The 24,301-nt window shown below is 41.3% G+C and overlaps 1 protein-coding gene across 10 annotated transcripts in view; it reads right to left on the bottom strand.

Annotated features, from left to right (window-relative positions):
- LOC143295046 (polypyrimidine tract-binding protein 1-like) overlaps positions 1 to 24,301 on the bottom strand; it is a 192,571-nt gene that overhangs the window by 8,691 nt on the left and 159,579 nt on the right. For 8 of the 10 annotated variants that reach the window (XM_076606593.1, XM_076606602.1, XM_076606599.1 and 5 more), the window contains exons 7-16: positions 23,408 to 23,466; positions 22,423 to 22,588; positions 19,436 to 19,522; positions 16,705 to 16,725; positions 10,566 to 10,693; positions 5,650 to 5,683; positions 4,140 to 4,232; positions 2,332 to 2,429; positions 1,357 to 1,475; positions 302 to 376 (exon numbers count right to left, since the gene is read on the bottom strand). In XM_076606593.1, the coding sequence (XP_076462708.1) occupies positions 302 to 376; positions 1,357 to 1,475; positions 2,332 to 2,429; positions 4,140 to 4,232; positions 5,650 to 5,683; positions 10,566 to 10,693; positions 16,705 to 16,725; positions 19,436 to 19,522; positions 22,423 to 22,588; positions 23,408 to 23,466 (880 nt within the window). The remainder of the gene's footprint in view (positions 1 to 301; positions 377 to 1,356; positions 1,476 to 2,331; positions 2,430 to 4,139; positions 4,233 to 5,649; positions 5,684 to 10,565; positions 10,694 to 16,704; positions 16,726 to 19,435; positions 19,523 to 22,422; positions 22,589 to 23,407; positions 23,467 to 24,301) is intronic. The other 2 variants (XM_076606594.1, XM_076606595.1) reach the window with 2 other exon arrangements.

The following is a 24,301-nucleotide window of genomic DNA, read 5'->3' as shown; positions in this document are numbered from 1 at the left end:
ATCTTTACCGATATGATAGTACTTCTCTACTTTTAATGACGGAATTATAAATGCTGTCCCTGCCTGATTGTTATCAAGTAATGAACCATCTGTATATATTTTAATGTGATTTGGATAATTTTCTTGAATGTGAAAATATAAAAAGCTGGGAGAGCAGGGCCTTCAGCTTTCTTTAAATCTTTGTAATTAATGTCAAACATGGTGTGTGTGTGTGTGTGTGTGTGTGTGTGTGTGTGTGTGTGTGTGTGTGTGTGTGTGATGAGAGAGAGTCAGACAGACAGACAGACAGGCAGATACTCACTGGAAAAACTTGAATCCTTTCACTGTGCCGTAGTCAGAAAACCAGCTCTTCAGCTGATCCTCAGTGATGTTTGGTCTGCACATGCACACAACACACTCCTTGCACTGCCATCTTCTCACTGCTTTTTTCTCTATTCACATCATGGTGATTCACACACACACACACACACACACACACACACACACAAACAACACACTCCTTGCACTACCTTCTTCTCACTGGTATACTGTCTATTCACTTCATGGTGATATTTTCTCTCCCTCTCTCTCTCTTTCTCACGCACACACACACACACAACACACACACATACATCCCTTTACTCCACACACACACACACACACACAAACACACACACATCAAACCACATGAACAGCTATTTTCTAAAAAGAAAATAAGTGCAGACCCGTTTACCCTCAAAATGCTGACAGTGTACTCTTCTACAATAAATGATTGTGTATTCTCATAATAGGGAACACAGTGATTAACGCTGAAATCTACATTGCAGCAGCTGAAATGAGCCTACATTTTTCCAATGGTCAATTCTTGGATACCTGGCTCAATGCAGTATTGGGGAAGAAATTCCTGCTATCTTGCTGGGTTATTCATTTTGTTCTATTTCATTCTGTTCATTATTATCATTTTAGTTTTGCTCTTGTGGGCCTCCAGCTTCTTTTTGCTTCACTTGGCATGTTCGTCATTTCAAAGCGGCAGTCTCAACTGGGAGTGAAATTTAGGGAGAACAGCAAGACTCGTCGTCACTCATTGGTCTGACACCAGGGGCCAATCATTTCGGCACACTGAGTCAACTACCATGGTTCAACTCCACCAGTGCATCATAAGGCCACTAAAGCGCCAACCTTTTGGTTGCATTTTTTTCTGGTTGCCTGGATTCTTTTTTTCCTCTCCCTGGGGTGGGGGTGGGGTGGGGCATTTTTGTGTGTGCACTGTATTCAGTCAAATCATAAGGGTAAAAAGGTCTGTGAATGGGATCTTCTGCCGACTGATTCTGATCCAACGGGAGGCAAAGTGCCCCGTGAAGTGAAAGAAGAACTCACGGAATGTTGGACAAGTGAAGAACAGCAGAGGGTGGGAAGATGTTCTGGCAATTCTTAGACCCTGGTCGCTTGAACCGATGCAATGGCGAATTGACAAAATCCTTGGTCAGTCCAGCGTCCTGCGTACAGAAAGCAACAGGATAAGTCAGTGGAGACACACCCATCGAGTACACACAATGTAAGAACACAAGCTGCATGCATCAAAATAAGGCCAAATGAATACGCTTAATAGCCAAAAAAAGCGTAAGACGAGACAGAGCGTAAACCTGACAAGATGGCGTGGAGAGCCTTGGCCAAAGGAATGATTCAGCGCTTATAGCTTTTAGAGGCGTTTGATTGGCTAAGAGCGGACCGGGCAAGACGGGTCGTCTTTTCACTGTTAGCCACCAGAAATTTGGCCAAGCAGAGCAAACCGATAGGCCTAGTTTGCATCAGTTTGACATGGTACAGTATATGACACCAAAACACCCATTCCATGCACCTTCAAGGACTAGAAAAGGACAGGCACATCGACTGCATCAAGAAATACAAAACAACCCATCCACACACCCAGCTAACGGAACATCTGCGGCACAAAAGGAGATTACAAAAACATCCAGTTCACAAATAAAAGTCAAATGATCCACAACAACACAGAGAAAGACGTTATCTAGTGTCATAAGACAAGAAGAGGAAGATATGAAATAACAATCCACATACACACATCACAGCACACACACACACACACGCACACACACACACACCACAAACACACACACACAGATTTACAAATTTGTACATATGCATGTATAGTTGCGCATATAACACACAGACATGCACCAAATCACAGCTTACACACACACATACTGACATCTTCACACACCCCCCCCCCAGGCCCCTCATACTGACATCCGCACCCCACCCCCCCACACACACACACACTGACATACACCCAAACTCCCCCCACACACCCACACAGAGAACGCATCAACTCACAGGCTGTCCCTCCTTAGGCATCTGCACCATGGCGTGACGCGACTGAGCCACGCGGATGTTTTTGCCCCACACTCGCACTTTGTCCAGGAATGTGATGGCTGAAAAAAACCCACACCATCATTCTTGTCATCATTATCATCATCATCATCATCCTTTTTTTCTTTATCATAGTACAGATAATAACAGCACACACAATACACCAACACTGACCATAACACAGAAAATAATGGTAGAACAAGTAATTAGCTCCGGCTGGAAATGGAGTTTGATTGGCTAGCAGATGGCGGACTAACAGCGAGAAATCGTAATACTGAGTTGCTGCAAAATTTTAGTCAAGAGGATTAAACCCATAGGCCTGGTATGCATCAGTTTGACATGATACAGTTTATGACACCAAAAGATGGGCCGAGTGGTTAAAGCGTTGGACTTTCAATCTGAGGGTCCCGGGTTTGAATCTCAGTGACGGCGCCTGGTGGGTAAAGGGTGGAGATTTTTCTGATCTTCCAGGTCAACATATGTGCAGACTTGCTAGTGCCTGAACCCCCTTCGTGTGTATACGCAAGCAGATCAAATACACACGTTAAAGATCCTGCAATCCATGTCAGCATTCGGTGGGTTATGGAAACACAAGAACATACCCAGCATGCACAACCCTGAAAGCACAGTATGGCTGCCTACATGGCGGGGTGAAAACAGTCACACACGTAAAAGCCCACTTGTGTACCTACAAGTAGACATGGGAGTTTGCAGCCCACAAACGCAGAAGAAGAAAATGATGATGACACCAAAAATAATGTTAAAAATGACGCTGACTGTAACACAACCATCTAATGACCATACACACAAACAAATCTTTGTGGTTTTTTTTTGTTTGTTTTTTTTAAAAAGATTCATCACTTTGGAGGAGACAACAACGACTAGCAAAACAAATGCCAAAACACACTAGCTTTTGCCTCTGCATGATGCAGCATGCACACACTCCCCACACACACATAAAACAAATGTACTGACAAAGTGAGATCAAAGAAAGAGAAAGTCTTAAATGTATAGATCCACAAAACAAAGAAAAATGACAACCACATAAAAATAATAAGTAATAAATAAATAGATAAGTAAATAGATATATAAATAAATAAATAAACAAATAAAGAAACTCGTAAAAAAAAAAAAAAGACTAAATAAATACATAAATAAAATAAACAAATAAAGAAATAAATAAAATCTAAAAAATACAATCACATCACTGGTTGCTGATTCTATTCCATTACTTTCACAGCAATAAATAGTATCAATGTAATCATAGTAATACAACTACTACCAACAACAACAACAACAATAACAACAACAATAATAATAATAATAATAATAATAATAACAACAACGAATCAGCATCAACAAGAGGGTGAAGAATAGTGAAAAACAAATAAATAAATAAATTAAATAAAATAAAGATAAAATAAAAAGACAGACTGATGAGTGATTCACCAGGTGACCAAGGAGGCTCAGAACCATCAAACTGATGGTGGTGGGTGTTTAACTCTTTCCATACGAACGGCGAAAGGGACGACGTTAACAGCATTTCACCCCAATTACCATCATCAAAATATTTCAAGTGGAAGGCTCTTATACTGAAGAAGTGAATGTTGACAAAGAATACCACAATTCTGACGACGGAAGCTAAAGGTTGGGTCATTGAGACACCCACTGGACATCCGAGGGGTCTGTGTAGAGGAGAAGAGAGGACTGGCCGTACTGAGTGAGTTAAAGAAAGAAGAAGAAGAAGAAGGCTCGCTGGTCCCACTACTCACCTAAGCCAGCCTGGTGAGGGTCAGCCATCTGTATGAGGGCGTTGTCTTTCTTGTTGAACAAGATCTTCACTCGGTGTACATCCCCGTACACACCTGGCCAGGCAGGCACAGCATCTCATTGTTAATGCAGTTACCTCCCACCCACACCCCCCATCTCTTGGACTCTTATCACACATCATTTCAAGGGTTATAAGAAAGCCAGGCACTCTGCATTATTATACATGTTGTTGTTGCCAAGTGCACAAGGAGGGAAGGGTGGTGGTGGGGGGGAGGGGGGGGGCGGAGGTGTTTGAATGTTGGCTTTATTGACGAGAGGGTCTCTTGTATTGTTTTCGTTTTGATAATTTCATTTGAATGCAATTCTTTAAGGCAAATTTCTTTTGAATCATACTCCACAGGCAGGAAGAGGGTTAGGTTTTTTGGGAGTAGTAGTAGTAGTAGTAGTAGTACTAGCATAAGCAGCAGTAATCTCCAATTTGACATCTTTTTATCTAAAGTGATAGTAGACGTATATGTATGTGCAGGTGTGTGCATGTGTATGTGGCCAGAACTGTGAAATTCCGAGCTATCTATATAAACTGTGCTTTGTTTGTCAGTCGATGTCTGGCCAAAAATCATCACACCAGTGCCTTCCTCATTCAGCCAAGTCCAATCAGTCTGGACACACTGCTGGCGCAAACTACGTCAACAGAGAAGGATGTCAACAGGTCAGTTTCACTTTCTCAAGGAGGCATGACTGCGTTCAGACAAATCCATATACGCTACACCACATCTGCTGTGCAGATGCCTGACAGCAGCATAACCCAACCTTGTCAAGCCTTGAGTGTATGCTTATATATTTGTGTACTTATCAGAGTGGATTTCTTTTCACATAATCATGCCAGAGGACAACACTCTTGTTGCCATGGGTTCTTTTTCAGTGTGCCAAGTGCACAAGACTTTTCAGCGGGAATGTCTTTGCAACGTCAGGCTGTGGTCACTAACTGAGTTTCACATTTCGCCCTGCAACTGGCTTTCTTATAATCAATGAACATCTGCACACACAACAACTTACAAAATGGTTTCACGATCATGCAAATTGAAGAAAAACGTATCCATTTTTCACAAAAGTCATCTTCAGCAGTAAATACAATGTACAGTCTAATATGACAAAAGGTAGCTCTGATCTCTGAACAAACCACTTCAAATAACAAGCACTGCTCAAGCAGAAGAAGGAGAAAAAGATAACCACAAGAAAAAAGGCAAGTTTACTTTTAGTCAGTTCAATGTAAAATTGTTAATTCAACAGACCAAAAAAATGCTCTTCTGATCTACAATCACTTCTGTGCATCATTACATTATACAATACAGAAGCTACGTAAAGATCAGATCAAGACACAAAGTGACAGATTTATCATTAATGTTGACCAATTATGCAGACAAGAGAACTACATACACAGGAAAAAATAAATACTTTAGACAGAAAAAAACAAAGTGGAGAAAGAAGAAAAAAAAGTGCGTTGAAACATACCAAAAAGGGTAAAGAGAGCTTCTGGCGTGACCTTCTATAGTACAGCAACAGGATGAAAGGCAGAGCAAGAAGAGTCAAGGTGAAGGTCAGTCCGAGCGAAGGATAGAGATTCCACGTGAGGGCACCAGCAGGAGTGGGTGGGCGGGAAGAACAAGAGAAAAGGAAAAAAAAAAAAAAAAAAAAGTAAATGGTTAGAGCCGCTCACCTGCAGTACAAGTACACATACAATGTTCATCCAAAATACACCTCACACACACACACACACACACACACACACATTCTGACATCACTCACCCCAACCCCCAACACCCCGTGACATGACACACAAGACACAGCACAGAGAGAGAGAAGCTGCACAGACAGAAGAGGAAGAGAGGAAGAGGACAGACAGCAGCAGTGGTGGGCAGAGCAAGGGGGCAGACAGCACACCAGTCACAGACAGAAACGGACACGACTGTGAAACAACACCACTGACCCCAGCACACAAGGAACACCACTGCCAACACCAGGCAGCTACTGGTTACTCCCCTTCCCACCCTTTTGAGTATCCATGTCAAAAGACTTGGAAATCACTTTCTGTGCTTTTGCATGACAAAAACCAATAAAAAAAAAATGCTTTAAATCTAGAAGGATAAATGACCAATTTTGGTGATTAAAATGAACTTTCAGTTCTATATTGATTCAAGTAGAAGAGAGTACAAGTCATAATATGGTTCATCAGCCGTCATGATAAAATTGAAGTGCAACGTTGTGAGCACAGTATAAGCTTTAAGCTTGTTGATGCTCTTTTGTTATTCATTGCATTGTAATCATGTGTATTGTTGAATAATTAAAGATTATTTAAACCAAGTAGAAGAGATATCATATCATTAAATGGGTTGAGAAAAACAATGCTTTTCTTACTCCAGATGCAAGGACTCCATTTGGAGATATCAAAAGGCCTTGCTTCCCATCCTCATAAAGATTATGAGGGGGAAATGAGTGAGGATCTTAAGCTTAATCTCCATGTTTTACATCATCAGATTTTCATCCCATTCTACCCCACTGAAGGTAAATCAAATAAAAGTTTTTTAATCACATCAAGTTTAAAAAAAAAAATCATAATAATAAAATCAAATCAAAACAAAACAGCATACAAACATAAATTAAAACATTCAAGACTTCCCCTTGATTCAGACATCAGCAAACTTGCTATAAGTCATCCCATAAAATGGACAACCAGAACAAACTGATTGTTTTGACAAGAGTGATGACAACGATGACTGCGACAATAACAATGACACATTTGTACATTGTACACTTATTCAATGATACACTCTGGCAAGACTTTCAGCATAACCTCCACATAAAAAAAACACTTCAGTTCCTGACTGTGGGTGTAGCAGGCAGAGTTAAGGCCTAGAAGCAACACTGATATGGAAGTGCCATCAAGCTGCCAAAAGTAATTCAGATGTGGCTGAGTTCAAGTTTCATTTCTGACATCATTGGAAGTCCAAGTGCTTCCACCTGTCATCAACACTTGGCAAGTTCTTCCTAACATCCATGTCTGTGGACTGTTCTCTGACAGTCTCTTGGATCATTTACACAACAACATGTGCTTGCCAGCTTACGTCTAGTTAAAACACACACACACACACACACACACAGCGCAGATCCATCTAATATCCATTTCCCCTCCTGAAGAAGACACATGGAAGACCACAACTACACTCAGCAGCACTGAACACACACAGAAAACAAGGATCTCCCCATGCAGACTATGGTGGCATGCAGTTATAAGCCAACGGAAGAAAAAGAGGAAGAAGAAAAGAGAAAGACGGCAAGAAACCCCCCCCCCCGCCCCCCCTCCCCTCCTCCCTCCTCTCCCTGCAAAGCTTGGTGGCAGCACCTTCTGACAGAATCAATCACATGAAGCAAAGCAAGTGTGCCCACTGTCACTGCCTCCTCTTCCACCCACATGCCTGTGTGCAGAGCATAGATGTCAACATTAAATACGGACTTATATTTCTTTATAGTCCACCCAGCCCTCCCCTTATCCAATCAGTGCCCTCCCTTTCATCCTCATCTCCGTGTAAAGGGTAGGTGGGATGATTTATTTTACATCACTTCAAGAAATTGTGGAGAGCATAGATGTCAACATTAAATACGGACTTATATTTCTTTATAGTCCACCCAGCCCTCCCCTTATCCAGTCAGTGCCCTCCCTTTCATCGTCATCCCGGGGTTTGAGGGTAGGTGTGATGACAACGGAGTTATTTCACATCTCTTCAATAGATTAAAATATATATATATATATCTGTGTATATATCATGTGAAATAGCCGAGTTGTTAAAGCGTTGGACTGTCAATCTGAGGGTCCTGGGTTCGAATCACGGTGACGGCGCCCGGTGGGTAAAGGGTGGAGATTTTTACGATCTCCCAGGTCAACATATGTGCAGACCTGCTAGTGCCTGAACCCCCTTCATGTGTATATGCAAGCAGAAGATCAAATACGCACGTTAAAGATCCTATTATCCATGTCAGCTTTCGTTGGGTTATGGAACCCAGAACATACCCAGCATGCACACCCCCGAAAACGGAGTATGGCTGCCTACATGGCGGGGTAAAAACGGTCATACACATAAAAGCCCACTCGTGTGCATACAAGTGAACGCAGAAGAAGAAGAAGAAGAACACACAGAAGTATCTGTTGATGTTGTTTCTCTTTGTTTTTGTTTTTCCCTCAGGGCCTGAGAGACTTCATAAAAATAAAATTAAAAAAAAAAAAAAAAAACAATTGGGGGGTGGGAGGGGTCATCCTATTTTGTTGTTTGCGGACTGCATCTTCAAACTATATTTATCTACTGGAAATTAGGGAGTTCTTTTGTTTGTTTGTTTTATTTGTTGTTTTTTGTTTTTGCTGTTAGCTCCATACCACTTTCTTTTGTTTTTCTCACCATACACTTTTATTTTGTGGGTGTATTTTGCAGGGTATTTTCCTGTTTCCCTGACAACCTGAAATATGTCATTGATTTTGGGGAATCTTCAACATGTGCAATGTCATTGATTTGGGGGAATCTTCAACATGTGCAGTGTCATTGATTTGGGGGAATCTTCAACATATGCAGTGCCATTGATTAGGGGGAATCTTCAACATGTGCAATGTCACTGATTTGAGGGAATCTTCAACATGTGCAATGTCATTGATTTGGGGGAATCTTCAACATGTGCAATGTCATTGATTTGGGGGAATCTTCAACATGTGCAATGTCATTGATTTGGGGGAATCTTCAACATGTGCGATGTCACTGATTTGGGGGAATCTTCAACATGTGCAATGTCAATGATTTGGGGGAATCTTCAACATGTGCGATCTCATTTTCTGCCATCAGGTACAAGGTGTGCACATGTGTTGAGCCGGGTGAGTGGAACAACGTCCATCACCGACCCACAAGGCACCATCAGGGTTTCCAGCACCTTCCAGGGGAAGGCCCAAGGCACAAACTGCTTGGCTGCCATGCCCATCCATCATTCTGTCAGGACTCTACTTCGTGACAAAGGTTCTGAACTACTTTTACAGTGTATGCTAATTGACCATACTGGTTCATTCCATGTCACCTGTAAGATTCTGCATTCTGTGTGTGTGTGTGTGTGTGTGTGTGTGTGTGCTCACCCTATCCTCACATGATTTAATGTAAATTCAACATTATTTGATTTACTGACAGAAGGTCAGTTTCCTTATCTGTGTCAGTTTGGGCTTATTCCCATGATATATAACAGAACCAGCTGTTCAGCACGACACTGACTACATTTTCCCCAACTGCTGCCTTAGGCAAAAGGAGAAAACAGGAGACGACAGATGTTAACACTTCTCACAGGTTACACAGACACTGATCCTCGGACCAAATGGACACAGGCGTCAGTCTCTGAATACAGGTGCAAAGCAGTTCATCACATACACCCGTGCCCACAGAACATACCCAGAATTTCCTCTTTACATTAAAACAATTTTACAAACCCTGAACATCTCCAAATCAAAACAGCAACTCAACACCGGTGTACAAACTTGTAGGCATGTGTTTCACCATCTTCTTCAAACAAGGAGGCAAAAGGCCAGTATCATGTCATTCATAGCATGGGGACAATGGCAAACTGATTCAAAAGACAGCAACAAATTTCAGAGTAGAATGAAAAGGTGTTCAGCGTTTAAGCACAGAAAAGATCCAAACAGAAGAGTGGGGTGTGGGGTGGGTGGAGGAGGAGTACACGACATGATTGCTGTAGAAGGAAGCCACAGTGCCTTCAGGTTTGCACACTGTGCATGTCAACTTCAAGTCTCCTAAGATGTGTGCACACACCACCAGTTCTACTTCTAGTCCTGACTACCTGACCATCATCAAAAGACCATTTGGTATGTTCCATACACAGGCATTTCAAATTCTGTTGTACATGTCATAAGAACACACACACACACACACACACACACACACACAGACTTTCTAACTCTCTATCATTTGCACATGAACACACCACACACACACACACGCACACACACTCTCTCAAGAGCAGGAACAATCAGCCTTCATTCCACAACACTGCTGAAGGTAAAAACATCACTCCCAAGACGTCCCCTAACAATTCCCACACCCCTCCTCCTCCTCCCCAAACCCCAACCTCCCAACTCAGCAACTATCTCAAGTCAGTGCCAAGGTGGTGGTGGTGGTGGTTTGCACAGCAGCAGCGGCAGCAGGCAAGCAGTGGCTGAAAAAAGGGAGTGGGTTTTTAGTGACGGTTATACACAGCTCTGCTCCAGGGAGAGAGAAAGTAAAAAATAATAAAATAAAATTTAAAAAAACCCAAAAAGAACAGTACAGGCAGTAAGGGACGAAGGGGAGGGTGGGGAGGGGAGGGGAGGGGAGGGGGGGTAAGGCACCCACCTCCTCATCCAGGTTGGACACGAGGATGACACTACTGATGGCCTGGGCCTGGAGGGGTACACCCAGTCTGGCCGCCGCGCCAAAGGGGCCGGGGCTAGGCATGCCGAAGCCTGCCATGGGCATCCCGCCTGCAACAGACACACACACATACACGTGCATCCCTCTGTACTGCTGGTATCCTCCTCTCTCTCTGCATGGTCATGGCATAGTTTTCTTCTTTTTTTTCTTTTCAGTATTTAAAACGTTTTTATTCAAGGATTAAGATTCTAGGCAAGGCAAGGCAAAATGTGTATTTCTTGTGTGTGTATTTCTGTTCTGCAATATGCAGCATACTTCCGTTTGTTTGACATTATACTCTCTGTCATCGTGTCGACACGGTGATGTTGTGTTTTCTACTGTACCATACGCAGCATACTTTGTTTGACACTGTACTTTTTGTGAATGTGTGTGTGTGTGTGTGTGTGCGCACGCACGCGAACGTGTGCATGTGTGTGTGTGTGCATGCGTGCATGTGAGTGTGTGTGTATGTGTGTGTGTGTGGGGTGTGGGCTGGGGGGTGGGTGTTGGTGTGTGTGTGTGTATGGCTGTGTGTGGGTTGGGGGTGGGGGGTGTTTGTGTGTGTGTGTGTGTATGTATGCGCATGTCTGCATGCTTGCATAAAGTGTGTAAAGTTTAAACACTACTAAACATTGTGATGTTTGTATTAGCTCAGTGTATGCAGAATCAGAACACATTTTTTTCTATGGCCCCATTGCTTTTTTTTTTTTTTTAAATCTATAAAGCATTTCCAACAAATATTTGTAAAAAAAAATGATGGTTTCCTACAACGTACTGCTTAGTTTCAGCATGTTAAACATCAATTCTACACGGCAAACTTCTTTTTATAATTCAAAATAAATCATATATCATCATGAACACTGCATAATAAGCATGCACTTGTACTGCCTGTTGCATCTTAGCAACAGGAATCTCCACCATCTCTGCATCAAGAAGTTAATGTTACACTCAGAAAACTATTACAATCCAAATAATACTTCTTAGCAACAGGAATCTCCACCATCTCTGCATCAAGAAGTTAATGTTACACTCAGAAAACTATTACAATCCAAATAATACCTGCAGATTCTCACTAAAATATCAAACTTGGCCCAACCTATCCTTTGAGCACAGCAATAAAACCAGTGCTTAATGCTCTCCAAAAGAATACCACTATGTGTGTCATTTTCAAACAAGAAGCTGTGAACATGTTTATTTTGTAACTTCTTTTTTTTTCAATAAAAAGGACATTTTGGCAGTTCAACAATTAATTCTGTGCAACATGCATTCCCCATTTACACTTTTTCCTGTCAATGCTTTGGTGCATTCTGCACAGAATGTAGAATTTACCACACCAACAAGAGTTTGTACTGACAACTAACAAAAGCTGAAGACACAACAGCACACAAAAAACACTTTTTGCTACAGAAAAGAGGCACATATTTGGAAAACGTTTACATTTTTATGCCAACCATACTTGACAAAAGGGGGGTATAAAGACATGTCAAGGCATGAAAAATAAAATAAAAATCAAAGAGAAGCATAAAGAATTAATAGCCACATGTCTATTGTTATTCAGAAGCAATGCTAATAATGAAAAATACCCAAATGTATACTGTCATTCACACAGAAAAAAAGGAGCTTTTTCAGTTTCATACTGTTGTCAATATTTTTCATAATAGGACAAATACTTTCATAACAAAACTACACAATACTAACATGCCAGCGTTCTCATTGATTTAATATGGCAGTATAATGTTCAATATTTTTTAGTGAATTAATACAGAGGGCATGACAGAGAAACGAGAGATTTCAAAAATGAGGCTGTATATTTCCATTAATTCAACAGCATTCTTCCACCAAGCCAGCTGCACCAAGGAATGCATAACTTGCACACTCTCTCTCAGGGAAAATACATAATCAAATCATCCAAAATGAAATATAAATGCAAACAAACAGAAACTGAACCACGGCATACACATAACAGCAAACAGAAGTTAGTGCTGAAATCCAAATTTGTCTTTTGCATTGGTAATTTGCAACACTGCCAACATTTCTCTTTTTTTTTCTTTTCTTTTTTTGTTGTTGTTGTTGTTTTGTTTTTTGACACATTCACTCCAAGCACTCACAAAGTGGAACTTCCCTTTCAACATTTCACTACACAAGGCAAGGAAGAGCAGTACACACTATACTTATCAATCATCTAACAGTCAAACCTATGTTTGTATGTTATTGGTGGTGATGCTTTTGTTGTTGTTGTTGTTGTTACTTTTAAATGAAAGCAAAAAAAAAGAAAAAACAATTCAAGACAAGGTTATGCTAACTTCACCAGGTTCGACTGTGCCTAAGTCAAGAGTAACAGGGGTTAACCGGCTCCATGTGGAGACAGCCATGATGGAGACACAAGGCTGGAAAAGAGCAACTTGGCGCCAAGAGCATCACTTTGTCCACAAGCACTAGACGTGCGCAATAGCCAAGTGGTTAAAGCGTTGGACTGTCAATCTGAGGGTCCCGGGTTCGAATCACGGTGACGGCGTCTGGTGGGTGAAGGGTGGAGATTTTTCAGATCTCCGAGGTCAACATATGTGCAGACCTGCTAGTGCCTGAACCCCCTTCGTGTGTATATGCAAGCAGAAGATCAAATATGCACGTTAAAGATCCTGTAATCCATGTCAGCGTTCGGTGGGTTATGGAAACAAGAACATACCCAGGATGCACACCCCCGAAAACGGAGTATGGCTGCCTACATGGCGGGGTAAAAATGGTCATACATGTAAAAGCCCACTCGTGTGCATACGAGTGAACGTGGGAGTTGCAGCACACGAACGCAGAAGAAGTCAACAAGCACTGACAGAAGCTCCCCCCTCACCCACCCCTCTACCTTATCCCACAACAGGCATTTCCCAAACACAAACATGAAGTCCAAAAACATTCCTTTTACTTTTCTCTCTTTTTTTGTGTTGTTATTGTTGTTGTTGTTTTGTTTTTTTGTTTTTATTATTAACAGTTGCTATGTTGTTTCATTCTTGCTAAAATAAAACAAGGCTGTTAAGTTTGAGGAATACTCTAAGTAATTTATAAACATTACATGGGAGAAACAGCAGAAAAACCCTCCCTGGTTAATCATAAAACATTTCTGGAAAACAAACCAATGCCTGCTGGATAACATGTATGAACACACACACACACACACACACACACACACACACACACACACACACACACACACACACACCATGGTTCACAAATACATAGTTTATATCCAGCACAACATGCTGACGTTCATACCTACCACACCATGTATACATTTCTACTTGCCATACATTTCAAGCAACAATGTTGTTTTTTTCAGCTGGTTATATACATTTCCAGAGCATAACTGACTACATCATTCTACGATTCTACTGTTAGTTGTAAGCAAGTACACCTTCAAAAGTTTTTAAAATATATTTTTAATTATAATAATATCTGGTTAAAAAGTGTTACGATTATTGTGGAGATATCTTCAAAATAGATGTTTGATCTATCTTCATTCACTTCAACAAGATAATGAAATACCTCTTGCAAATATGCTGTAAGATTTTCTGTGCCTATTTATTGATTTATTCAAGTGTTCATCATGAAGAATTTTAGTCTTTTTTTTTTTTCTTTTCCTTTTCATTCAGATGAAGAAGTCACATCAGTTTTACAAAAGTTCATCTTGCAAATTTTGTTTTGAAAGCTTTCCCGACCAATTGTATTTCAAAGCATCCACAAAGAAGTGCGGAGCTTTTAAACATTTTCGACACTGCAAAGGGCATGGGAAGTGGAGCCCATTGATTCTCTGAATGAAAAATACTCATCAGCATAAAAGATCTCACAACTATTCAGAGATGGCAACCTCCAAAGATGTTTAAAAAAAAGAAAGAAAAGAAACAACTATAGGTTGCTAACTCCCCGAAACAAAATGGTTCAAAATAGCTAAACTTTGTGTTCATGAAGTCATCTTTTCTTTGCCGGCGGTGGACTTGCAGAAAAAGACGTGACTGAAGATAACTCTCTCACACGTTCAGTTCAGGGTTCAGAACACCAGTAACTTTTCTTCCAATCATCATTGAGCCTTTGCTTTACTCCATATTCTTTGTCATCTTTGCTAAGCAAATTGCTACTTAGCACTGATTGTTGTTGTTTTTTTTCTTGGCAGATTGAAAAATGGAGCACCACAATATATTTTTTCAAAAGGCAAATCAGGGCAGATGGCATCCCTGGTGCTTATTCTTATAGCACTGAACCAGCTCCAACACTCCTGCATCAAATACATGGAGCAGATTTAACCCCTTGCCAGCTGCCAGATACGTCATAAACATCCATTGCTCCGTACTGCTGAGTGCCTGCTGAATGTGTTTCACAGGTCCAAGTTTTGTGTTGACCTGCCACAGACATTTTGTTTCAAGCAACTCAGATTTCTGCACAATCCTCTCTAGAAACTTTACTGAAATCTTTTCATTGATTCACACCAGTCTGAAGAAACTGTGCACATGTTTTGTATTCAGAATTCGGAAAAGCTAGATTCTTCTTCAGAATACAAGAACTGATTTTTTTTTTTTCAAAATAACATATCTGGCAGGCAATGGAGTTTAATCTCTGTGTCTATGATAGCCAGCAGTGATAAAGTAAATAAGTTATAAGCGTGTTGGTTGTTTTCATTGGTCTCCTATTTCTTGCAAACAGCATAGAGGCACATCCCAGAATAGCTTAATAAACTATGGGCAAGCAACATGAAGCTGACACAAAAATTACCTACATTCATCCCCCCCCACACACACACATCCCCCCTCCCCCCCACTACACCCCACCCCCAAATATTTCATTCTGTGAAAACACATTAAAAAGATGTGTTTTTTTTAAAACAAATCTTTGCACTGTAATCAGAATAACAAGCCATTTTTTTCAATGTACTGCAAACATCAGTTCCCACCACTCAGACTGTAAAAACAGTCGATCAAAGCTGCAGACTGATTTTAAAAAAAACAACAACAAAAAAACAGCAGGCCAAAAGCACAAAAAGACAGCACAGTCTGAAGTGCTGAGTTATTTCTTCAGCTGTGTCAAAACTGCCTCATAATTCCACAAGCCCTTCTGAGATGTGCCTCCTATATCCTGCAAGCTTTCCAGGTTAGTGTTAAAAAAAAAAAAAACTCAATGAAGATCTTAAAGAAAAATAAAAACTGAGCACATAATTTTGATCATCATCAGCAAGACTACACCAGCAAAAAATGAACTGCAAAGAAAAGGCAGATCTGACCAGAGATAAAAAATAAAAAAAAAGTTTGTATTACTGACAAGCTGACACAGGATTGTTGTTCTTTTTTTTTTCTTTCTTTTTTTTTCAAATAAAGGGCGAGTGGTGAGAGGAAATCCAATCAAAGGAAGCTGTCCTATAATAATCACCATGCAAAGCAGGCCAGAGCACTCTCATTCACATCACTGTTGTCTTTTCTTTAACAACAAAGTGGACCTGGTCTCTCAGTAAATGCTATTTACTATCCATCCACTGTAAAAAAAAAAATAAAATAAAATAAAAAAATAAATAAAATAAATAACCTCCCTTCCCCTTCACCCCTGACAATCTCTACCCCTGTCAAAAAGGAAAGAAAGAAAAAAAAAAACCCAAACGAATATCAAGTCCACTAAAATTTCTGCAGTGCCAGGCTTCCTTCTTCTTTGGGGAAAGAAAGATGTGAAAGAAAAGTGGACCAGATCCAGACCATGAATGGCACAGAAACCCCTGCAAGGATACACTGCATACAGAAACACGCACACACACACACACACACACACACCACAGAGAGAAAAACCCACACAGACGCACAGACAAGCAAACATAAGCCATGGGTCAATCCGGATGAGTCTTCCGGTCTTTGACAAAGACAACCAGGAAAGGCTGGTCCAAGGTTAGTCCTAAAAGCAAGGAAAAAAAAAAGAAGAAACTAACAGGAGAAAGGTATACACTTAATAAAATGAAATATAAAAAAAAAGGGGGGGAAGAGATAAGGTGGGAAGGCAGGACAGAAGGTATTCCAGGGGGCGGGGGGGTTTGGATGCGTGCAGTATGGGCACTCACCTGGCAGCCCAAAGGCATGTGCTGTGAAGAGAAAAACAAACAACAAACACATGGTCAGCCACATGACATGGAAGAGAAGGACACGACAACAACAACAACAACAAGACGGCTCGTTAGAAGAACACGGCATGGCATGACATGACACAGGTAACGACAGGTAGGAGGAAAACTACTGGCCAGTACCCCAACCACTGACTTGACCCCCATCCTTTCAACACTTAAGTCACTGGACCTGGCCACACAGCCTTTTCTGGAGGGTTTTTTTGGGGTTTTCCCCCACATCTTGCTTGAAGAACATCAGAGCAGTGACTGGTCATGATACAGTCCATAGCACTGTTGATCACTGTACTCAGAAGTCTTTCTCTACATAGATTTTAAATCATAAAAAAAACTTTTGACTGCACTGATATGCATTACCATTTCTTTCACAAAAACCAAACTTTCACAGATGCTTCATCAAATGACACAACCAAATGTGTGGCAATCTCCACGTTCCACTGAATGACTTCGTTAGCATTTTGTCTTCTGGATCAAAACAGAAACTTCACAAAGCTAACAAAAGCGGTAGTGGTATTCGTTTTCCCGTGAAGCTTGCCTTCGGTCCATTTATACACATTACACATGATTTTAACCCTATCACATTCACAATGGCCACACTATAAAGTTTCTGTGTGAAATATGTGAATGCGAGAGGGTTAAAACACAACAGGGTTTGAAGCCAGTGACGGGAGACGGCAGTCTGTCTCTCCCACCCTAACGGCAAAGTGAAGGTGTGAGCACCAACACCACAGGAACTGGGGTCCCCTCTGCTGCCACCTGCCCCACACCTGGCCAGCGACCAGCACAGTGGCAACAACAATGAACACGCTCAAGGAACGGGAACAGCTCTTCCACCTGCTGTTGAAGCACTCAACGATTCACCAACCATGTACCTTGACACACAGCACGCTTACACCAATGCAAAGTCACCAAACACACACACACACACACACACAACGCATGGTTACAGCACATGAAACATCACGGTCATTGCACGCAGGATACACAGTTCCAGCGCACCAAACCTCACAGTCATGACACACACACACACACAGTACACAGTTCCAGCACACTACACATGGCAACACAATGCAACAACAACACCACCACCACCACCCTGCACGACGTCAACAAGACGGCAGCAGCAAAGGAGACGACAGAGACGTGGTGGGGGTGTGGAGGGGGTACGTACCGGTACACAATACACAAGGAGGGCCCAGGCCGGTGGTGACCACTACGACATGGGGCATGCACAGAGGAACGGTCAGTGTTAGCATACAGTGTGTTTCCCTGGCCCTGTGTCCACCACACACTACCTGCTTTTTTTGCTTCACAGTCCTCTTGGGCATTTGCTTGATTTTTTTGTTTTGCTTTAGTTTTTTTTCCCAACCCTCACATAGTAATCAGTTCTCGCTCACTTAGGTCTTTATATGCTTGTTTGTTTGTCTATTTGCTTGTGGGTTCCCCCTCCCCACCCAAAATCACACAATGTGAGTAGATGTTAAGTCAAAGATCAAACACTTCCTGCTGACTGTGCTGATGTCTCCACTGGCCTGGCGTTCCTTCATTGCCCTCAGGACCACTCAGGCTTGCTTTGTCCGTCTCATCAAAATTAAACCCTAAAAAGTGTTGGGTGCTTTTTCAGTTTTATTGCAACTCTTAAAAGTATCAGGTGTAGTTTTAGATATTTGTTTAATTGCTTTTACTTCTTTGTTTACTCTGTTAAGTATCTGGTGTAGTTTTATATATTCATTTAATTGCTTTTATTTCTTTGTTCACTCTGTTAAGTATCAGGTGTAGTTTTATATATTTGTTTAATTGCTTTTACTTCTTTGTTTACTCTGTTATTTATTCATCAGGTGTTTTGTTGATTATATTCACATACTTATTTATCAACTGCTTTGCTGCATAATACCCACTGTTTCAATTTATTTCTTTACTAATCACTTTCTGGGCATAAAAGCATGAATACCAATGTCAAGAAAGTACAATGGTTTGTTTATTTTCATTTTTGTAAATTAAATTTCTTCCATACGTATGGGTGCAAGAATAAAAACTGGACCCACTCTCCCAAAGTGTTCAGTTTTATTTCATCTAATCAGGTGAAAGTCTTATTCATTCACTGATTTTCACAGCTCAAAAGTCAAGTTGTTTTTGTCACCTTCGACCATGTGGTAACGTAACTGAGCATACTTTCTTTCTTTGGATAATTTATTCAGTTTAAATTTTTTTTACTTATAAATTTTCCAATGCATGTGTGCATTCATCAACATCACAACTGCCATTAATTGCTTTCAAACGATTGGGTCTGGTATTATTTGCTTTTTTTCCTTTTTTTCATTTTACATGAAATTCATCACAAAATCACATATATCATATGTTTTCAATGTCTTAAGCAGCTTGACAAAAAAACCAAACTGCTCTCACTGGACTAAAATACAGATTTTATTTCAGTTTCTAAAATTTCTGAAATGAACCAACCTCACAATATTCCAAAGTGAAAAATATTAATATACATGTATCAATACAAAAAAAAAAAAAAAAAGAAATATATATATATATGTATGACACATAAAAGGGGTTAGAGCAACAGAGGGTTGAGAGCCGACAGGAAGGCCGTGAGGCAAGGGGAGACAAGCGAGAAAGCCAGCGACGGCCAGCAGGAAGCAGACAAAGAATAAGCAGTCATTACCTCCCTGGGCAGCGGCAGCATTGATGGGCGAGAGCGTGGCGATGCCCGGCACTCCGGCAAAAGGGGAGGCCACCATCCCAGGGGGACCTTGATACAGAAGGGGGAAGAGAGTAAAGTCCCATGTTATGAGCAGAATCCCCAACCAGTCGCCCCACCCTCCTTCATCCAGAAGGGATGGGTCCTTGTTCACAAAAGACTTGCGGAGGAGGGGGCTGACAGGAAGGAAGGAAGGATGGAAGCAAGGAAGGAAGAAAGCAAGGAAGGCAGAAGAAAGGGGAGATGAATGAGGAAGGGGGGAGGAGAACCAGCAGTGTCAGAAAGATACCAGTGACAGGCGCAATAGCCGAGTGGTTAAAGCGTTGGACTTTCAATCTGAGGGTCCCAGGTTCGAATCACGGTGACGGCACCTGGTGGGTAAAGGGTGGAGATTTTTACGATCTCCCAGGTCAACACATGTGCAGACCTGCTTGTGCCTAAACCCCCTTCGTGTGTATATGCAAGCAGAAGATCAAATACGCACGTTAAAGATCCTGTAATCCATGTCAGCGTTCAGTGGGTTATGGAAACAAGAACAAACCCAGCATGCACACCCCCAAAAGCGGAGTATGGCTGCCTACATGGCGGGGTAAAAACGGTCATACACGTAAAAGCCCACTTGTGTGTGTACGAGTGAACGTGGGGGCTGCAGCCCACGAACGAAAAAGAAGAAGAAAGATACCAGTGAGCAGAGGACAGCAAGCGGCATGAGAAACTGTTCTACATTAGTAAACAGGTTCCAACCTCTTCAGCTTGGTACGTGACATTCGGCCAACACACCTCCAATCTGCCACACTCTCTCTTCTCCTTTGTGAAGGCTCTTCTGTTTCACTGACACATGTCTAAGGTTTGAAGAAACTTGTTCCTTTTACAACTTGGCGTGATTAATTTTGGGTTGGGGGGGTGGGGGGGGGGGGGTGTTTGTCCAAGTTCAAAGAAATGTGGATTTTTTTTTTTTTTACATTCTAGGTTCTTGGCCCTGTTTTGTAATGGTTTGCTTTGGAAAGGCAGTTTACTCCAATTTTCCTCACTCTATCCAGGTGTGACTGTGTACCCTGCTGAAGCAAAGCTCTTGACATGATGGACATGAAGTAAAAAGCAGTGGGACCTTTAACGTTCAACATCATTATCATCCCAATCACTCCTCACAGATACTTCTATTTCAAAGTGATAAATTCTGTGACATTTTAAAGAAAAGGTTCAGAAGATGGGGAAGATACAAAGACAGATTAAATGGAGGAAAAGTATTGTACAGGCACATGACTAAGTCTCAGCAATGGTGCAGCTACATATGCTCATTAGGCCAGACAACCACCACCTACACACATACATGAACGTAAGGCTTGAACAAACTAATGACATGCATTTTCTTTGTTTTGTAGCAAGCTAAAGCCATGAATCAATGATCCAGTTAGACAACAAACAGATAAACAGCAAACATGACGACTGACAAACATTACTGACAAACTGCGTGTCCAAGTACATGAATCAAGGTTTTCACAGTAATTCTGACAGGTTCAAACTGTATAAAATTGATAATAGATATGGACAAAAAAAGCACAGGAACACATATCATCAACCATTCTGAACACAAAAATATTACAACTTCCATTGCCTGAATAAAGAACAGTTCTTGAAATCAAACAATCTGAAAACAGATGATGATTGTGGGGTAAGCTACTGACAGATGCAACAGCTGAGCAATTAAAGCCTTGGACTTCTGTCTACCCTACAGGTTCACGGGCTCTGTGGTTCACACCCTTGCAACAACTTGTGGGCTGAGGGTGGAGCTTTCACCTGGATCAACACATGTGCATACCTGTTGCAGCTCTAATCCCCTGCATGCTTTTACACGGGCTGAACATCGATTATACACATTCAACAACCCATCCTGAGAAATCTGTGCTTAAGTAGGCTAAGGAAATGTAATCAACCTAGAATGCACCCACCCATCAAAAATTCATACACAAAGCTAGCTAGATGGCAGGGCAAAAAAAAAAAAAAAAAAAAAAAATCAAAATCTGGAGGATAGCTTCCCACTCAGAAGAATTTTAGAAATGAGCTAAGACAGATGATCCAGCCAATGCACACACAGAACAAGTATCAGCAAATCTTCACTTGGGAGTCGATCACAGTTACTCTTCCTCCTCTTCCTTACTCTTTCTCTTTCTTCCTGTTTCCCCCCCCCCCCCTCCATCATCCTTTTTCTCCTTCTTTTGTTTCTTATTCTTCTTCTTTGTCTTCAATATTCTAAAACTGGTCACAATTTGTCCATTTTACTTTTAGATTTCAATCAACAGCATTAACTTCAAAACAAGAGCACTGTGTGTATTCCTTGTACACACTATAACAATCCTCTTATCAACAACTCCAGTTGGGGAAGGCTGAAACAGTGGAAGGGGATGATTGGTGCCCACCTTTCTATGCCAAGCCCTAGACACAGTAAACATAAATTAACTGCCGTTATGGTCATAAAAGACTATGGATCCTTAAATTTCTTGACCTTAACCAGTAACTTCTTCTTATTCATGGGCTGCAACTCCAATGATCACTCGTATGTACACGAGTGGGCTTTTACGTGTATGACCATTTTTAGCCCAACAAGTAGGCAGCCATACTCCGTTTTCAGGGGTATGGATGCTGGGTGTGTTCTTGTTTCCATAACCCACCGAACGGTGACATGGATTACATGATCTTTATCATGCATATTTGATCTTCTGCTTGCTGCATACACATGAAGGGTGTTCAGGCACAAGCAGGTCTGCACATTTGTTGACCTAGGAGATCGGAAAAAAAATCTCCACCCTTTACCCACCAGGTGCCGTTACCGAGATTCGAACCTGGGACCCTCAGATTGAAAAAAAGTCCAACGCTTTAACCATTCAGCTACTGCGCCCGCCTGACCAGTAACAAGTGCACAGAGACCGTCAGTGTTACAGCACTGCCCTTACCTCCCATCTGAATGGCCTGGTCCAAGGCAGGGTCCCCTGTGGGCAGGTCGGGGCGGGTGAAGTCTCGGCTCTTGTCATTGTTGTACTTCACGTTCAGGTTGGTCAGTTTGGAGTAGTCGATTTTCAGCGTGTTACATCCGTTGTAGATGTTCTGACTGTCCAGGGACTGTGTGCACACAGGGAGCGATACACTGAGTGATGAGAGTACTGCGTGGGCTGCGTGGATGGGTTTTATTGGGGTTTTTTTTGTGAGTGTGTGTATTTTTGTGTGCTGAATTACTTGTTTTCCTTTTTCATTTGGAGGAGGGGGTAGGGGTCTGTTTCTCTGAAATCAAGTTTCTACATCTTTTGTTTTGTTTTTCTTTTTGTCCATTTGGTTTGTTCAAATGTATTGAAACAGACAGAGAAAAAGTATCATACACAAGGAAACCAACTACAACAACCTTACTAAAGAAAACTTTTTTTTTCCTTCTTGTTGTTCTGGGCAAGGGTGGTGTCATATCATCTCCCTTACTTCATCTTTCTTGTGTCTACGTGTGTAATTATGGCTGAGGAATAAAGGACCGTGAGACTGTGTGCATGCATGTGTGTGAGTGAGTGAGTGAGTGTGTGTGTGTGTGTGTGTGTGTGTGTGTGTGTGTGTGTGTGTATGCAAGTGAACAAAAGGTCCCTGATTGAAGAATACTGCTAGGTTAGTTTAATGAAAACCCAACAACAGAAGAAGAAAAAAAGAAAGGCTTCATTTTTTTTTTTTTTAATATCAAAGAACAGGAAAGACAAACAAAAAGAAGTGAAAGCAAGCAAAGAAAGAGAAAAAAAAAAAAACGAAAAAGAAAGTCAGTCAGAGAAAATGGAACAGAAAGGAAGAAAGAATGAAAAAAAGAGAAAGGAAAATAGAAAGAAAACAAATAAATAAATGAAAACTCAGACAGGTGGTCAGTATAAGCAGCCAGGCCAAGAAGTCATCCCCCATGAAGACACTCACCACTTTGGCTGTGGTGGCTGAGATCGGGTCAGAGAACTGGATAAGAGCTTGAAATGTATCTGCAACACACAGCTCAAGTCCATCAGTACACACACACATACACACACACATACACACACACATACACACATACACACACACATACACACACACACATACACACACACACACATCCATGTATCTCTCTCGCTCTCTCTCACAAACACACACACACACACACACACAAACACACACCACACACACACACACACACATATATATATATATATATATATATATGTATATATATATATATATATATATATATATATATATATATATATATATATATATATATATGTATGTATCTCTCTCTCACACACACACACACACACACGTATATACATATGTATCTCTCTCTCTCTCTCTCTCTCTCTCTCTCTCTCTCTCCCTACACACACACACACACACATGTATCTCTCTCGCACTCTCTCTCACAAACACACACACACACACACGCACAAACACACACCACACACACACACACACACACACACACACACACATATATATATATATATATATATATATATATATATATATGTATCTCTCTCTCTCTCTCTCACACACACACACACACACACATACACATAAACATATGTATCTCTCTCTCTCCCCCTATACACACACACACACACACACACCTAACACACACACACACACACACACACACACACACACACACACACACACCACACAAACATACACACACAAACACAAACCACCACACAAACAGTGTGAGGGATAACTGCCTTGTCACAACTGACACAACCAAAAAAGCAGAACATGCAGTTTGAGAAATGAAATCAAAAGACTTATCATCAAGGAAACACATAGACGCTATAAGCCATCTAG

The sequence above is a fragment of the Babylonia areolata genome, chromosome 20 (assembly GCF_041734735.1).
Source record: "Babylonia areolata isolate BAREFJ2019XMU chromosome 20, ASM4173473v1, whole genome shotgun sequence".
Classification (NCBI taxonomy): Eukaryota; Metazoa; Mollusca; class Gastropoda; order Neogastropoda; family Buccinidae; genus Babylonia; species Babylonia areolata.
Note: the sequence above shows the minus strand (reverse complement) of the source record. Positions and strands in the feature narration are given on the sequence as shown.